Below are 15,226 nucleotides of genomic sequence, written 5' to 3'. Positions count from 1 at the left end.
AGACCAAGGAAGACCAACAGAGGGGCAGCCGCGCCACTGTCCCAGAAAGAGCTGAGGAGAGTCCCAGATGAGGGCTCACTCAGCAGCCGCGGAGCAGAAGCCAGGGGGAGTTGCAGTGACGCGCCCGTGAGCTCCGCCGGCAGCCAGCTGCGCCTGAGTGACCGAGCCCCAGGCCGAGAGGCCGGGGGCACCCCACCTCCGAAGTGGCCCGAGCGAGCCCCAGGCTCCAGGCCCCGATAAGCGGCCGCCAAGGAGTGAGCCGGTGTGTACCTGGACGCCCATCCCCGGACACAAAGAACCACCAACGCACCGATGTCTGAGGGGGTCCGCCACTGGCAGGGGAAGTGGTGGTAGGGGGAGATAGGCCTCCAAACCTTGGAGGGCCTGAGATGTCCCCAGAGAGGTGGCGCCTGACACCCAACCTGACATATAGACACAGACATACAGCCAGCTTGCAACAGTTTTTGTGTTTTTGGACTCCGTTCACGCCTCACCCGGACCCCTCTCCTTTCCCATCTACGTCTCGCCTCCGCCTGCACAACTAAGACTGTTACTAATCACTGCCCATCACATTTTAATACTTGACCCCACTTGCATTCCACTTGCATTCCTCCCTTCCCCTGCAGCATAGGGTTCACGCTCGGGATTTTACCCAGTGTCGGGTTCCTTAGCTGCTCCCCTTACAGCATGAGACTAATTCCCAGGACCTTTTTCACGGCACATAAAGCGTACGTCTAGTTCATGGTCATGTTTTTGTTGTGTGATTCTTTTAGTGATGTCTAGCTGTGCCATAGTGTGTATATAAGCTCATAACTTAACACAGAAACTTTAGCTTGTTTCATTGACCGAGTGTTTGATACTGTTCAAGAAGTTTTGTATGAATTAACTCATAGTGTACTTTCGTGGCCTGTGCCCACTAGTATTGCTTTAGTTAATAGTTCTTTCTTAGTGGTTGTTTCCCTTCCAGAGGATTTTTCTACTTCTCGCCCTTAGTTCATAGTTTTAGGTCATTTGCATTTTGTTGTTCACCCCACAGTTTGTGTCACTCTATTTGCAGTAATAAACAGTTGCGTAACATCCACACCTTGCAACTCTGAGTGTTGTCTGCACCTGAGTCCATTTACCTGTTTTTGGCCGCTCGGCAGTGACAGATTTTCCTTTTTTGAATCAAAAAAACACAAGTAAAATGAATTAAAGCCTTCCAATGCCAGTGCGGCATGCAGCCTCCAGCTCCCTCCGTCCTCACAGGCCTCTGTTGTTACAAAAGCACCGATTTAATTAAGAAAAACCTTTTTATTGTCGTTCAACACATTTTCACACATACACACAGCCCCCCAAAAGCAGTTGTCTTAATTTATTATTTTATTTATTATTTTTGGACATATGATTATTGATTAGTACCAAGTTCAGAAATATCATAATGTGATGATTTTCATAAAACGTTATAACTGTTATTAACTCTTACTACTTCCTTTATTATTTCCTCAGTTATAAACCAGGGTTATAAATCACTGGTTTGACATAAGGTACATAATATCTCTCCAGATGTGCTAACTCATGGTGTCCAAGGTTATCTGGGGAAGTAGCTGAAAACAAAGTGAATCTTAACTAAAAGAGACACACAAGCCCCTTTCATCATCAAGAGAAAAAGGCAAAACTTAGAAGCTAAACAAATGTCAAGAAGATTAGATGAAAGCAGATACACTCCTCTCCATGGAGCAGGAGTAAATCATCAAAACATATACAGCCACCACACAGCAAAGGCAGGCTAACACTGGAGTTCTGCTGTCTCTTCCTAACTGCATAGGACAAACAGCTGCACACAACAGCAGGAGAGGGAGCAAAAAAACTGGAGCAAAATCACAGTGTTTCATGCTAGGCCTGTACGCCACACACAAAATGACCAATGGGTCTAAAAACTACTGGTTATGGAATTGACCCGTCAGCGATGGTCAGTATACTCCTCTAATTCTCAACCCTGGTCCGATCTCTAGCTAATCAGCATCCTGACTGGTAATTGCTGTACTTCTTATGTCCTCAGAGATCCTAATGAGGTCACCAACCTGTCCACAGGCTGACTTAACACCACATCAGGGTCAGTATGTTCACTGCAGAATGTTTTGTGTTACAGGGAATCCGAACAGGAGTTGCCTGTCTGGAGTTTGAGTTTGAGGCCACCGTGGTGAGAGGTATTTCCGTTTTTAGGATTTAGAAAACAGTTCTCTGTTATGTGGCTTCAACTACATCATTATTACCGAACGTGTTTGATTCAGTTTGGTAAGCTCCAACAGTAGACTTATGAGTATCCCCACTGCTGCCTGCTGCCTTTCATTCTGGGAGTTTGGTTTTTGTGCTGGAGCTGTATGTAGGGTCATCCTGGGCACATCCAGTCTGGATCACTCCACTTCCTGCACCATGAAAACATTGAAAATGATGTGAGGAATCCTATTACTATTTAAACAAAGTAAAAGGTCTGATGACTGATTTTAGAAAATGTTTTGTATAGTTACTTTCACTTATTCTGGACAAAATCCCAGAGTATGGAAGAACAAGCATTAGAAACAGTTTGGGTTCAGCAGCATCATTCTGCTGGACAAACCACAGCTTTCGTATCCTACATGACGCTGTGTGGAGCTTTAATGTAGTGAAGCTCCACACAGGACAGGACTGCTCGCATTAGTCTGAGGACATCAAAGAGTCATCCATCATGTGGACCAAGTAGGAAGCAGTGATCGCAAATCTCTGATTAAAATTAAAAACATACTTCCCAAAAAGGGGATTTTGTTCATCTGGACATGGTGTTTTGAGTGGGAGAACTGTTTCATCACTCATCTAAGTGACTTTTTCAGTTACTTATTTTTTCAGAGGTTACTTGGATATCACAATGATGCCATAAAGTTTAACAAAATACTATACTGACTGAATAATTCTTAAAATCTTAGGTTTTTATTGCTTGCTCAAAATTCTGCTCCAGTCATATGTGTAAAGGTAATAAAGTACAGCTGCCATGGGTTAAAAAAAGGATGAGGTGTTCAGGAGGTGCTTGGAAATTTGAGCGTCAGTTTCAACAGCAAGCTATATAATGACAACGGTGGTGTCTGAGTGTGTCTGTGTCTGAGAGAGAGAGACAGAGAGAAAAATATACTAGACTCACGAGTGTAAAAATTGGCAGCTGAAATACTTGAAATTCTGGCGAGCACTCCCGGAAGTTTTGGACGCCGGGTGATCATTCGAGCTGGAAGTGTTCCCACGCTGGAGACAGCCTCAACTGCCGCTCATAAGCCGTCACCAGCTGCAGCTGATTGTTTATTAGAGACACAGATTAGAGCACAGATATGGAAACTGTTTATTCACTGTCACAAACACTCGCACTGTGTGGGGAGAATCGAGAAGATCACCTTGGAAAGCCACAATGCTGAAGATTTGGATATATTTGTTGTCATCACTGTTAATAAATTCACTGCTTTGTCTCGGAAGAGTCTTGCGTTGGGGTCTGCTTCCTGAACCCACACCCTGACAGCGATACATGTTAACAAAGAATATGCTTCGATTCCCTGTAGTGAACAACAGTTGTAACTCTAAATTTGCTTTAACAAGTAGGTCTTTCTATAAGGCTTAATTCTCCAAAGTGTGGATAAAAGAAAAAGTAGAAAAGATGAAAGTAATTCCTTGCTTGTATGTTTGCTTTTCAATCATGAACTGTGCTCCTTTCTGTGTGGTAGGAAATTTGTGACGGCAACTGGTCACGCTTCTCACACCTGACAAGCTTCCAGAAAGGTCAAAAGGTCAAAGGGAAAGTCCTGAGATCAAGGGTCACCATCAATCACACTCAGATTCTTGAGTGACATAATGTACCCACCTGTTTAAATGTTTAAATGCATTGAAATGCTGCCATGTGACTGGCTACGCAGGTACTCGTGTTAACAAAGAGTTGAACAGATGTACCCAATAAAGTGGCCAGTGAGTGTAGCTGGAGATCTGCAAATAAACTATGCCTACTACTACCCTCAGCAAGTGACATCAATATAGAATAAATAGCAGTAGGCAGGAATCAGACAAAGTCAAATAAAAAACTCTGTTAAATGAGTAACGAATCCTCCTCCTGAAATGCCCTGTGACCTCTTAAAGCTGGATTAAACACAGGTCAGAGGACATCAAAAGATCAAGAAGAATGATCTCAGTAAAGTGTCATTTCCCGTAACAGATATTTTGCTCTATTTTTCCACAACCCATGAAGTCCGTGTTGGTAGTAATAGCTGAGTAATGGCTCCCTCTGCCTCTGATAGGAAACAGGCAGACGGGAGGAGTGATGTGACCTCACTGCCGTCAATCACTGCAGGTTCAGTGGGTGGCAGGGAGACAGGTAGAGACAAGGGTGTCGTTAGAGTGAGTCACAGAGATGAAGGGAAACACACACACATAAACATACAATACCTCCATCATGACACACATTTAGACACAGACAGCTGAGCAGAAAGTGACTGCGATCATCTGTTTTAAGGCAGTCAGGTGAGGTGCAGGATTTACGGCTCAAGTATTTTTATTTATTTTTTCTGTTGGTTGGTCACTGTAAACATTTCCTCACATCAGCAACTGTATTTGATAAGTGTTACTTTTTGTATGAATTATATAACATCAAAGCCCGGTAGTCAGGATGAAAGCGGTTTCCTATCGGACGCTTTGTGACTGAAGACCCACAAGGGGGCGCAACAACATTAAGAAACACGACTGTGCTGTGAAGCGTTGCTTAAAAACCGAAAGTGGAAAGGCCGGTTTTGGGCTCCTTTGATTGATTGATTTGTTTAATCCCCCCCCCTCCCATTTTATTTAAGTACTTTAGGCCTTTGGCTATTAGCTGCGTGTTTTCATTTATGTGGTTATGTAGGTTTCCTTTTTGCAAATGTTGGAGGCGTATTTTGCTACAAAACTGTTACAATGGGAGTAGCTGACTCCCAATAAAAATAACGAACTAGATAAATAAATAAAAATAATAATAATCATATGTTGTTCAAAAGCAAAATGTGGCTTTTGTGTTTTTGAGATATTTCATTAATATTTATATATTTTACTATTATTCATTATTATTATTATTTATTTTCTGCTTAACATTTTAGGTAATTTTAGGCGCAAAAAATAATAATTTTTGGGCATCGTCACGACCTGCAAAATAGTGCAATTTTTATATTAACTGGGAAAAAAATAAATAAATAACTGAGGGTTGAGGAGGAGGGAGCTCTGAGGTGGTGGGATCAGGAGGGAAAAAAGGAGGAGAAGGAGACCGAGGAAAGGCAGACCTCAGACCAGCCCGCCTTACCTCACTCCCCCTGTCCGCGAGCCCGGTGTTCACGGGCAAATCTGACCGCAGATCAGCGCACTCGGGCTCCCTACACACTACGAGTTACACCAACTGGGACTGAGACCAGAGGAAATCGTGTTCGTCGGTAGCCAAGGTACGCACGCCAAGACTCATCCACAGCAGACCGAGGCGAGGGAACGGACAAGAAGGGAGAGAATTCAAGGGGAAAGCTGGTAGGAACCACAGAGGAGTTCACTGCAAAAGAAAAAATCCCCACGCGTTTAGGGGCGAGAGGAGAGGGTGACTGGCTGGCCCCGCAGAAGGAGTAGTATTACGCGAAGCTAATTTCCAACATTTTCTATTCTTGGCAGCGAGAGTGTGCTCTCCGAGCCACATTTATAAAGAGAGCTAGCGGAATGTAATGCTAGCAGGCTAGCCGATGTTAGCTAGCTAATTAGCTTGTCAGGCATCCGAGAGTCGGACGTGTGATCTTTATTAAAATAGGACACTGTCGTCGTTTTTCTTTTTTCAGGGGGAAAAAAGAAAGAGAGGGACAACTGTACTTAATGTGCTTTGTGTTGGATTCTGCCATGGTTTTAAAGGGGTGTCTCGCATAGCTAAGGCTAAGTTAGACAATAAACAGTGCAAGCTTGTGTATATTGATGAAAATCCGTTCAATATTATCTGTCTGGGAAAAGCCAAATCCATTGTGAATATCGAGCCGTGGACAAACCAAAAGGAGAAGGCAAAGGTAACAAAAGAAAAGAAAAAGCCAAAGAGACTTTTGACTGGTGACTGTCTCCCGTCCAATGTTAATGTCGACCGACGTTGCATCTATTATGCTACCCGTTAGTCGGGCAATAATGGACCGGGAAAGGGACATTGATACAGCAGCCGGACCCCATGCAAACGCGGCCGGGGGTCCAGCCGTGGTCCGAGGGATGAAGAGAGGAGATCCGGAGCCCGACGCTCAGACTGCCGCTGCCCTCACTGACTTGTCCGGGGCGGAGTGCAAAAGACCAAGGATAGACGGGACCGGGAGTGTTGTCGGTGACATTGGCCAGGTATGAATGCAGTGTAAACACAAAAGATATGTTTCTCACATCTGTGTCTTTTTTGTTTCCATCTGTTACAAATGCTGCTCACTGAACTCAGTATCATCCGCCCTCCTTTTCCTTCTTCGCTGTTTTTTCTGTTTGCTTCTAAGCATCAGCTAGGAAGGATGATGTTTTTGACAGCCCCCCCTCCACGCGCGCATTTTCCCCTCTTGATAATCATGCATCGTTGCAACAGCAAATCCTTTAATTATAACAAGCGAAACGCAGGAAAAGTGTCTCAGTAGTAAACGCGTTGCTTGCTGTGATTATCGAGGCTTGCTGTTTGTTCCTCTTGGTGCTGCTCTTACCAAACCAGACAAAGGTAATATGATCCAGGCTCCATTGCTATGACAGTCCCAGACACCACGGCAAAGATCAGAGCCATTCATCATGCCTGCCTCACAGAAGGTAAACCAGTGCTTTGTCACATGTTGCGAGGGATTTTGTATTTTTATACTTATGTGGATGAAATTACTTTGAACTGTGCGGATAATTTGTCAGTGAGTCTTCAGAAATCCTGACACACACATGCAGGGCATTTAATGGCTCCGTGCCCCCCCATGATTGTCGCTAGGTGTTAAAAGAGAGAGGCAGACAAGGATTGGGGGAGGGGTCACCACAGAGAAAGACAAAGAACAGAGCCTTTTTTTTTTTGAGCTTGAAGGAGCGAAGGGTCTCTGGGGGCCCCTCCTTAACACGGGTCTTCCCTTGCTTTTATGACTCGACTGCTGAGACAGCAAAGCATCAGCGTCCATTCCTGCCTCCCCGGACCAACCTGTGTACGTTACAGTAAACTAGAGAACTGCCGAGGCGCAGGGTGCACCTCTCACTTGTTCTGCCTGGATCTCTTGCTATTTATTTCTCTCTTGCAAACACACAGCACGCATCATTCCTACACCTACACACACATGCTTTGAAGTGCCCCTGTAATGCAATAGTACAAGAGAAAAATTTCAGCTGACGTCTGGTGGGTTTTGTTTTTTTTTTTTTTCTTTTTCAAAGACCAGGGAAACTGCTCTAACGGTAGTCGAAGGGCAGGCGGACACGACTTGAGGTCGTCTGCAGGTAATTGAATCCTGGGGAAACTGGTAAAATGCTTCAATGGGCTGTGCAGCTGACCCGCTGCAAAGACAGAAAGGTCCAAGTGTGATGCTGTGATGCTCAGTGAGCCTCACAGAGGATGGATGTTGATGATGGGAAAAGGTTATAGCCCGCTGGCAAAGATGATGTGACAATGAGCAGGGCGGCATGTGGTGGATTCTCGCTGCCCATCGGTTGTATTGATTGTTGGGGTCGGGGTGAGGTCGTGTAAATGAAATAAAAGGGAGGATGAGGCTACAGCAAGAGAAAGAGAGTGCGCCGAAGGTTGCACGTGGAGGATAAAGAGGGGAAAGCGAGGATCGTGGTTTAATTGGGCACAATGTGCGAGTGGATTAGAGGAGAGAGAGAGAGGTGTGACTGGGGACTGATAGATGGATAGATGTGGGGATTTTGGGGTGGGGGTGGGGAGGTGGGATAAAGGAGACTGATGGCAGAGTGAAAATCTGAGCGGTTAGTTTGCATCCATCAGGCGGCATGATAAAGTATGCGAGGGAAGTGATGGATGGCAGGCATGACACCATCAGTTGTGGGAGAGATAAGCATGAGGACAGGGCCTGAATGACGATAATCAGCTCAGTGACACTTTATACAAAGGATAAATAAATCGGAAAATGACATTGAGGGGATGTATCGAGTAGCTCTCGGGCGCTGCATGGCTGCTCGCGATGGAGATGATGACTCCAGTGGATGTTCCTTGAACTAAATGCACCCAGCAATTACTGTAGGGCTCCTGCAGTGAGCTCGAGCTGGTATACTTCTGACCTTCCAGGCTGACTGCAAATCAGGACTGTAATAATAAACGAGAGTGCAGCCTCCCCTCTTTTGTTGTTGCTGCTCTCCTCCCCCGCTCCACCTCATACAAACTGCACCCCTTCCCCCCCCCACCCTTATCTGTCCTCTGATTTGTCCCCCTCCTGCCTCCCCCCAGGCATATTTCCAGATTGCTAATTGACTCCTGGTTCACAGGCTTTCAGCGTGCCACTGAGGCAAGCCCCCCCCGGATTCACTCTTTCCTCTGTGCCGCCCCATCTATCTCCCCCACTGCCATCTTTGATAATGTCTTCATTTCTCAGCCCGTCTCCCATCACTCAAATCAGTGGAATATCCATTTCTTTTTCCCAGCTGTGTTGTCTTATTTTCCTCTCTCCTTTTCCCCCCTTTCCCCTCTGCTTCATCTCCCCCTATGCACTCTTTCTTTGTATGTTTGGTACGCTCTGTTGGTCTTATTGATGCTTCCCCTTGAGGCAGCACTGTTGTCTGCGCTGAGGTAGTGGGAGTACAGTATCCAACTCTCCCTCTTTCCGCGTTTCTCGGAGAGCCGATTTGTCCTATCGTTGGCAGTAAAGAGGCTTTGTGTCGCGCTAACGAGATCAAAGCTCATTTAGGAGAGGGCATTAACCAGAGCGATCGCTTTAATGGGGCCAGGGTGGAGTTGGGGTGGGGGGTGTGGGCGGTATGTATGAACAGATCACTGAAAAAGATTATCACCGATAGCGCACGTTTTTTTTTTTTTATTCATAGTGTTCACCACAAGCAGCATCCATAGCACTGAGAATCATTACTTCTCGTGGAACAAGTGAAGTTAAAGTTTAGTCTGCTGAGCAGCTTCAGAACTTATTGTGCTGCAAACATGAGAGCTGATGGTTGCCTGAGAAAAGAGACGTTAAAGAATACCCCCGCAGCCCAGGCAAGAAAGTAAATTGCAACAAGAACTTTAAAGTCTCATGAACCTTGGATATCACAACAATATTACATGTACCCACCGTAATTGCACCTCCTTTTTTTCCCCTTAGGCCCTCAAAGCCACATGACAAAAACAATAAAAATGCATAAATATTTTAAAAATATGTAAAACTGAACATTTAACAATTTGTTTAAATAGTTTATATGCCCTTGTTTCATTTTAGTGCAGTGTAAAATTTTACTGCGTCTGTTATTTCTGCCGGCGGTAGTTTCTGTGCTTCTCTCTGCATGTGTGAGGAGTTTTGATTGGAGCTTACTGTAAGACCTGCGTTAGACTGCTGCGGGGGGTCTTTGTCAAACCTACAACGTAAACCATGTAAGTGGCTAACGTTGTTGCTCGCATTTATGCTTGTGTTGGTTCATTATGTGTTTAAAGTGTGGTTGTGGACTTTATTCCCTCCAGAGTCCCCGTGCTTGTTGTTTTTCTTTTTCTTTTTTTGTGCATCATAGGCAAAAATATTGGTCTTTGTGTATTTCCCTCATGTCCATTCCAATAGTTTTGGTGATCTTCTTTCCTTTGCTGACATTTGTGAGTCCATATATTATGATGTGTTATGATTATTATTCCTTATAGTGAGAGGATGATTGTCATTTTCTCGCTGAAAAATTCATCAATTGCAGCAAAAGACGAGTCGAAAATGCACACGATGAATCAATTGTGCTGAACAGGCCAATCACAATAATGGGCCAATCCAACCTATAGTGACATTTCTGGGCAGGTACGCTTCAGATTATGCTGTAGGTTATGGAGGGGTTTGTGGTTGTTACGTAGCTACAGCAAAATTTTCCAGCTGAGGCATTCCCCAGTGAGATGTGTAAAAGCTGATCAACCCCAAATCCTTTAGCTATTAAAATCAATTATAAGTGTTGCCAAGTTACATGTGTGTTGCATGTATCCAAAGGTCTGCCTGGGTCCATGTGATTGCATTGTTGTCATAATGTGGTAAACACGAGGCTCCATGTGCACATCTGCATGCCCTCAATTTTGTTGCATACACTCTGCAGGCACTACTAAGACACCCTCTGTGCATGCATCCCCAAAGTGTGTAATAACTATTCATCCCTGCGTGTTTGCACGTGAGCGTAATCCCTGGATTTAACACTGACTTCGTTTGACTGGCACAGCTAGACTTATTAGTGGTTAGTAAAAGTGATGAAAAAAGAAATGCAAAGACAGGGAAAAGTGTCAGTGAGGTAACAGGAAACCCTGTATGGAAGAAACAAAATGATTTGTTGGCAAGTAATAAGTGAAGAGAAGATTAATCTGCATTTTTGTTTGATCATGATTTATCAGTAGTTTTTTCTTTTTTTCCATCCTCCCCAATTGGGTTGATTAACTGCCTTTCTCCTCCATACATTATTGTAAACTGAAAGGGACAGAGGGTTTTTGTTTAGCTGCGATGCACATTTTTCAATTTTAAGACTATTAAAGCCTTAAAAGATGACTTGAGATAACAGTAACACTCAGATTCACTGATAATGAAAAAAATCATTAGTCACAAGCAGCCAGAAGTCAGCAGCTGCCATTATGCTAAGAAGAAATATCCCCAGAAGTGGAAAGTGTTAGGAGGACGGGGAGGTGTGGGACCAGTTGTGTGTTCGGCATATACTAATGTGCTAACATGTGTTGCAGAGGGTCACACAGTCCCAACCTGGTCTCGCATTAGGTGCTGTGCAGCTGTTAATGATTGCTGTTAAACTTTGAGCCACAGCACAGTGGACTCACCCTTGACTTTTGAACCAGCAACGATAAGCTAAAATTCCCCATATGCAGTTGCTCAACTCCTCTTTTCTCCCTCCCTTCTTGTGTTCAGCTCAGCTCACTACGCAACAGCATTATTACCCAAGCATCGACAGCAGACAAAAGAAGGACGCCACCATTCATAAAGAGATCAGAATCCGGTTGTTCAGTCTGACGTCACTAGCCGTGTCTGGGTCTAAACTCCGCTGCAGGTCCATATATCAAACGATCACTATGGCATTATTAAGAGTTGAAAAACTGTCTAAAGTCTTTCATCTTTAATAAAATGATCAGTGTTCTGCTCTACCAGGTGTAACAATTGAGTTTAACATCCAGGCATCCATGAAAACGGAATTTATGACATTTAACGGAGTTAGAAGTTAGCAGGGAGTTAGCTCGCTAGCTTCTATCTAAATACAATATAGCATGTCCTGACTGTGGGGTTTTGGAAACAAATTAAAACGTACAGCTCTGTTATCACTTCCAGCATAAATGAAGACAGAAAACTAAACAGCAGTAACGTTTGTAGGGTTACTGAAGTTGGGCTAGCTGGTATATAATGATGTGCTGCGTGACCGCTAGCGACACAGCTACGTTAGCATAATATAAACAAGCTAACTTTTTTTTCCACTCGATAAAAGTTACCGTGAGTGTTCTCGGTGGTCAGAAACAAATGTAATCGCATGGCAGGATGCTGTAAAAGGACCAAACTTCAGCCAGGAGAACAACTGAGATAATCCATCCACAATACGAGGTTAGTCATTCATATACTGCTGCATGGGCTGGGCTGTAGTTACATCCTAAGGTTTTAAAAACTGAGCTTAAATAAATGATTAGCGGTAATAAAAGCCGAGGGAGGTCAACAGTGATCACTGACTGTTTTAGGAGCTTTTTGAGATCAAATAGAAGAAAATACATAGCATTAAACATGTTAACAACACAAAAGCCATATTAAACGCAGACTACTTTAGACCCGGAAGTAGGATTCGTCGCGTCATCACTGAACAACCGGATAGGTTTGAGATCCCTTTGTCTCTCACTTGATTTCCTGGTTTCAGCTCCTTCACATGGCACTTTCATGCTAGCACTCCCTTTATAGTCATCATGCCACTGCTCCCCCACCCAGCATAGCTCCTCCCCAAGGCTGCCCCCAAACTGTCACATGTGCTCCCATCTCCTCCCACACATACAGCCAAATGTCAATTCAGTGCTTCCCTTACATGGGGGTCATCTGCGATGTGCTGCCACAATACCCATCACAGCTGTCTATGAATGATACCCTGGTTTGCTATGTGAGTTTTCCCAACTTCAGCTGAATGCACTGCGATAGTTTTGTATTTCTTTGATTTTTATTTAGTTCTTTTAAAGCTTTTATTAATGAGGCCTTACAGCATAAAGCATGTCCACAGTGCACTAAGAGCTCTGCCTCGGCAGACTGAAACAATAATTAGATCTGACAGAGAAGAGTGAAGCAACCTGTGCAGGTTATTGGTGGAATTTATGAATTGCGTTTAACTTGGTGGCTTAGTCCAGTACTAGTTAATTTACAGTTTGACCTTTGAAGTTGTGCCACATTAACAGTTGGATCCTTTTGCTATTGTGTTGTGTTATTTACAACATTCATCAAATCTTTTTTAAATTCTCGGCTTTACTTTGTGATAAAGGCAACAAAGAGTTCACATCTGTTAAATCACTAACTGGACATTTGTCCAGTAAACACTTTTGGCACTTGCAATATTTAGATAGTTACACAACTGCCTTGTCTGTCCAAACTTGACACGTGACCTTTTCAAATAAATTGTAAATGCCTTTAGAAGGTTATTTTAAACACCACCATTTTGACCTAATAGATGTTTGATTGTAATCTCTACATTATTTGGAATGAATGGACAAACAGTTGTGAGATACAGGGGTGTAGGACCATTGAGCGGTAAAATTAAATCGCTTCATCCTTGAGTTCAAAGGTGACGCTTGTTCTAGATGTAGTGAAATTTCTTTCACGTTTTCTTGATACTGTGCAAAAGTCTTGGGCCATTTCTTTATATTTCACTTCCAAAGGGCCAGACTTTTTTGTAATTTAAAAAAAAAAAAAAAAAAAAAGGTAGTCTTGAGTAGTTAGCATGGGTCTATACACTTACATGAAAAGTCCTGAGCCCCCCCTACTTATGGATTCCAAATCCAAAAAAAGAAAAGTTGAAGAGGAAAATGGAGAATTTAACAGTATGTGCACAGATTTGTTTGTTTTCACCACCAACGCTGCTGGCTTAGAATAGAATAGCTTACCGGTATACTCAAACTGTGGCTGGTCTTTAGCCAAAATTAAACTGAAACTGGCCTCTCTCGCTTAACTTTTGCTATTCTTAAAACTTTGAGGCTCCTAAATGTTTTGTTTGTTATCAAGGTAGCCCACTTTTGTGATTCATTTGCATAAAAACAGGATAATGAATCATACGTTCTCAGTCTGGTTTTGAAAGCTGACTCAAAGCTGGCCTGCAGAGCTTTAGAGCTGCTCTGTTTCAAAGGAGGCTTAAACATGCTAATTGAATTTTTCTTCCTCCACTTTTTAGTAGTTGCATTTTATGTTTCTTATTTAGACAGTTTTATAATTGAAACAAGGACTGGAATTCTTTATAGTATTGTAATGAGTACCAAATAATGATAAGATTTTTCTTTGGTCAAAAATGTGGTGGTAAAGTTTGCAGATGCTTTCTTAAACTTTAACCACCCAAATCTGACTGGTTTCTCCTTGAGTTTAAGTGAGCAGGTGTGATCTCGTTTACAAGATTAGGACAGGTTTATCGACAGATGGGCAAACAGATAATATAACTCAGTGAAATAACAATGTGGTCCAGCTATAGATGAGTGCTTTCTTGTGCAGGAACCTTCATGCGGAGACGTACGGGGACCTGCATAATTCCCAATTCCTAGGTCATCTGTTTTTATTAGCAAATCCACACAGTCGGTACAGAGGAAACAGTCATCAATAAATCCACCCAGTGAAGTGCCCTCGAGCTTTATATTTTATTAAAGTCGGAACCACCACCATCACCAAAAAAAAAAAAAAAATGTGTCCAGTTCACATCAGAGGTGTTGAAGACTCCTACTCTTTTAGAAAATACATCGCTTAAAAGAGAGAAACTCGGGTAGTTGTAGCGGTGCCATTGTGTGGGCACAGTTTGGTCTGTAAAGTGAAAAAGATGCTGTTGTGATAAATGAGCCTTCAGTTCTCGGGAAAGCTTGTGTTTCATCTTGTCTTTCTGCGCTTCCTCTCGGTCTTTGTCCTTATGTCCTCACATATTGACTACCTCCAATGCATTTGTCATTCTGAGCGTCGTCTCTCGGCTTTAATACACCCGTCTCGAGTCCACCATATCCATCACTTTGTGGCTCTTCTGCACTTTTCTCCATAGCTATAATACGGTACGCTGGTGTCTACGTTTCCTCCTCCACGGTTGGGTTTTGTTGACTTGATAGAGCTGGTGGTGGAGTTGATCAGATGTTAGCATAGCTGTGATTTGACATTTGTCAAATCACCCCTCCTAGATTATTTTGCCACACCTCAGACATAGGCATGCAGCAGCAGATATATCAAAAAAGTCTTTTTCATGATGATTTGGAGGGAGCAGGTGTGTTTTTTATTTTCCCCCCCCTAACATTTGGTGATATGAGACCACAAAGCCACCTCCTCGGGCTGTTCTGTTTGGGACCGCTGGAAGCCTGCAGCGGCCTGCCTAATTACCGTCTCCCCTCCTCCCTTAGTCTCCCTCCCCTCTCACCATCTGTTGACCTCATGTCATTTTGTCTTCCTTCACCACTGCTGCTCCACTTTTTTCCCTTGCTTCTACCCATTTGCTCCAGCAACTTCCCAACTTCTTTCCTTCTCCTCTTAAAATAGCAAGACAGAGAGAGAGAGAAAATAAACAAGAGAGACGCCCTTTAGTTTTTACCCTCTGTCGAGTCAGTGTTTATGAGCGTGTGACTGGTTTTTCTGTGCTTTTGCTGATCCCTGCCAGCGCAGACTGAAGCCCTCCACAGTCAGCTGGCCGGCGCCTTCAAAGGCTCCTCCTCGCTCGCAAACTATATGGAATTAACTTAATGGAAAGTTACAGAAGTGAGGCATGAAAGCACAGCTCTGAACCTGCACGGGCTCAGACCGAGCGAAGCAGCACAGCTGCGTTCATTTGTATTTATTTAATAAAAAGCTGTCGGGAATAAACTTTTGTATACCTTTCAGCAGCCACGTGATGT

At 43.6% G+C, this 15,226-nt stretch overlaps 1 protein-coding gene across 10 annotated transcripts in view; it reads left to right on the top strand.

Annotated features, from left to right (window-relative positions):
• Positions 1–5,252: 5,252 nt before the first annotated feature.
• Positions 5,253–15,226, top strand: part of LOC113021216 (RNA binding protein fox-1 homolog 2-like) — a 51,715-nt gene continuing 41,741 nt past the window's right edge. For 4 of the 10 annotated variants that reach the window (XM_026165727.1, XM_026165726.1, XM_026165725.1 and 1 more), the window contains exon 1: positions 5,254–6,360. In XM_026165727.1, the coding sequence (XP_026021512.1) occupies positions 6,106–6,360 (255 nt within the window). In that variant the 5' untranslated portion in view covers positions 5,254–6,105. Of the gene's footprint in view, positions 6,361–11,959; positions 12,271–15,226 lie in introns of those variants that run through there. The other 6 variants (XM_026165734.1, XM_026165733.1, XM_026165732.1 and 3 more) reach the window with 4 other exon arrangements.

The sequence above is a fragment of the Astatotilapia calliptera genome, chromosome 4, assembly GCF_900246225.1.
Source record: "Astatotilapia calliptera chromosome 4, fAstCal1.2, whole genome shotgun sequence".
Lineage (NCBI taxonomy): Eukaryota > Metazoa > Chordata > Actinopteri > Cichliformes > Cichlidae > Astatotilapia > Astatotilapia calliptera.
This window is presented reverse-complemented; position numbering and strand designations above follow the sequence as displayed.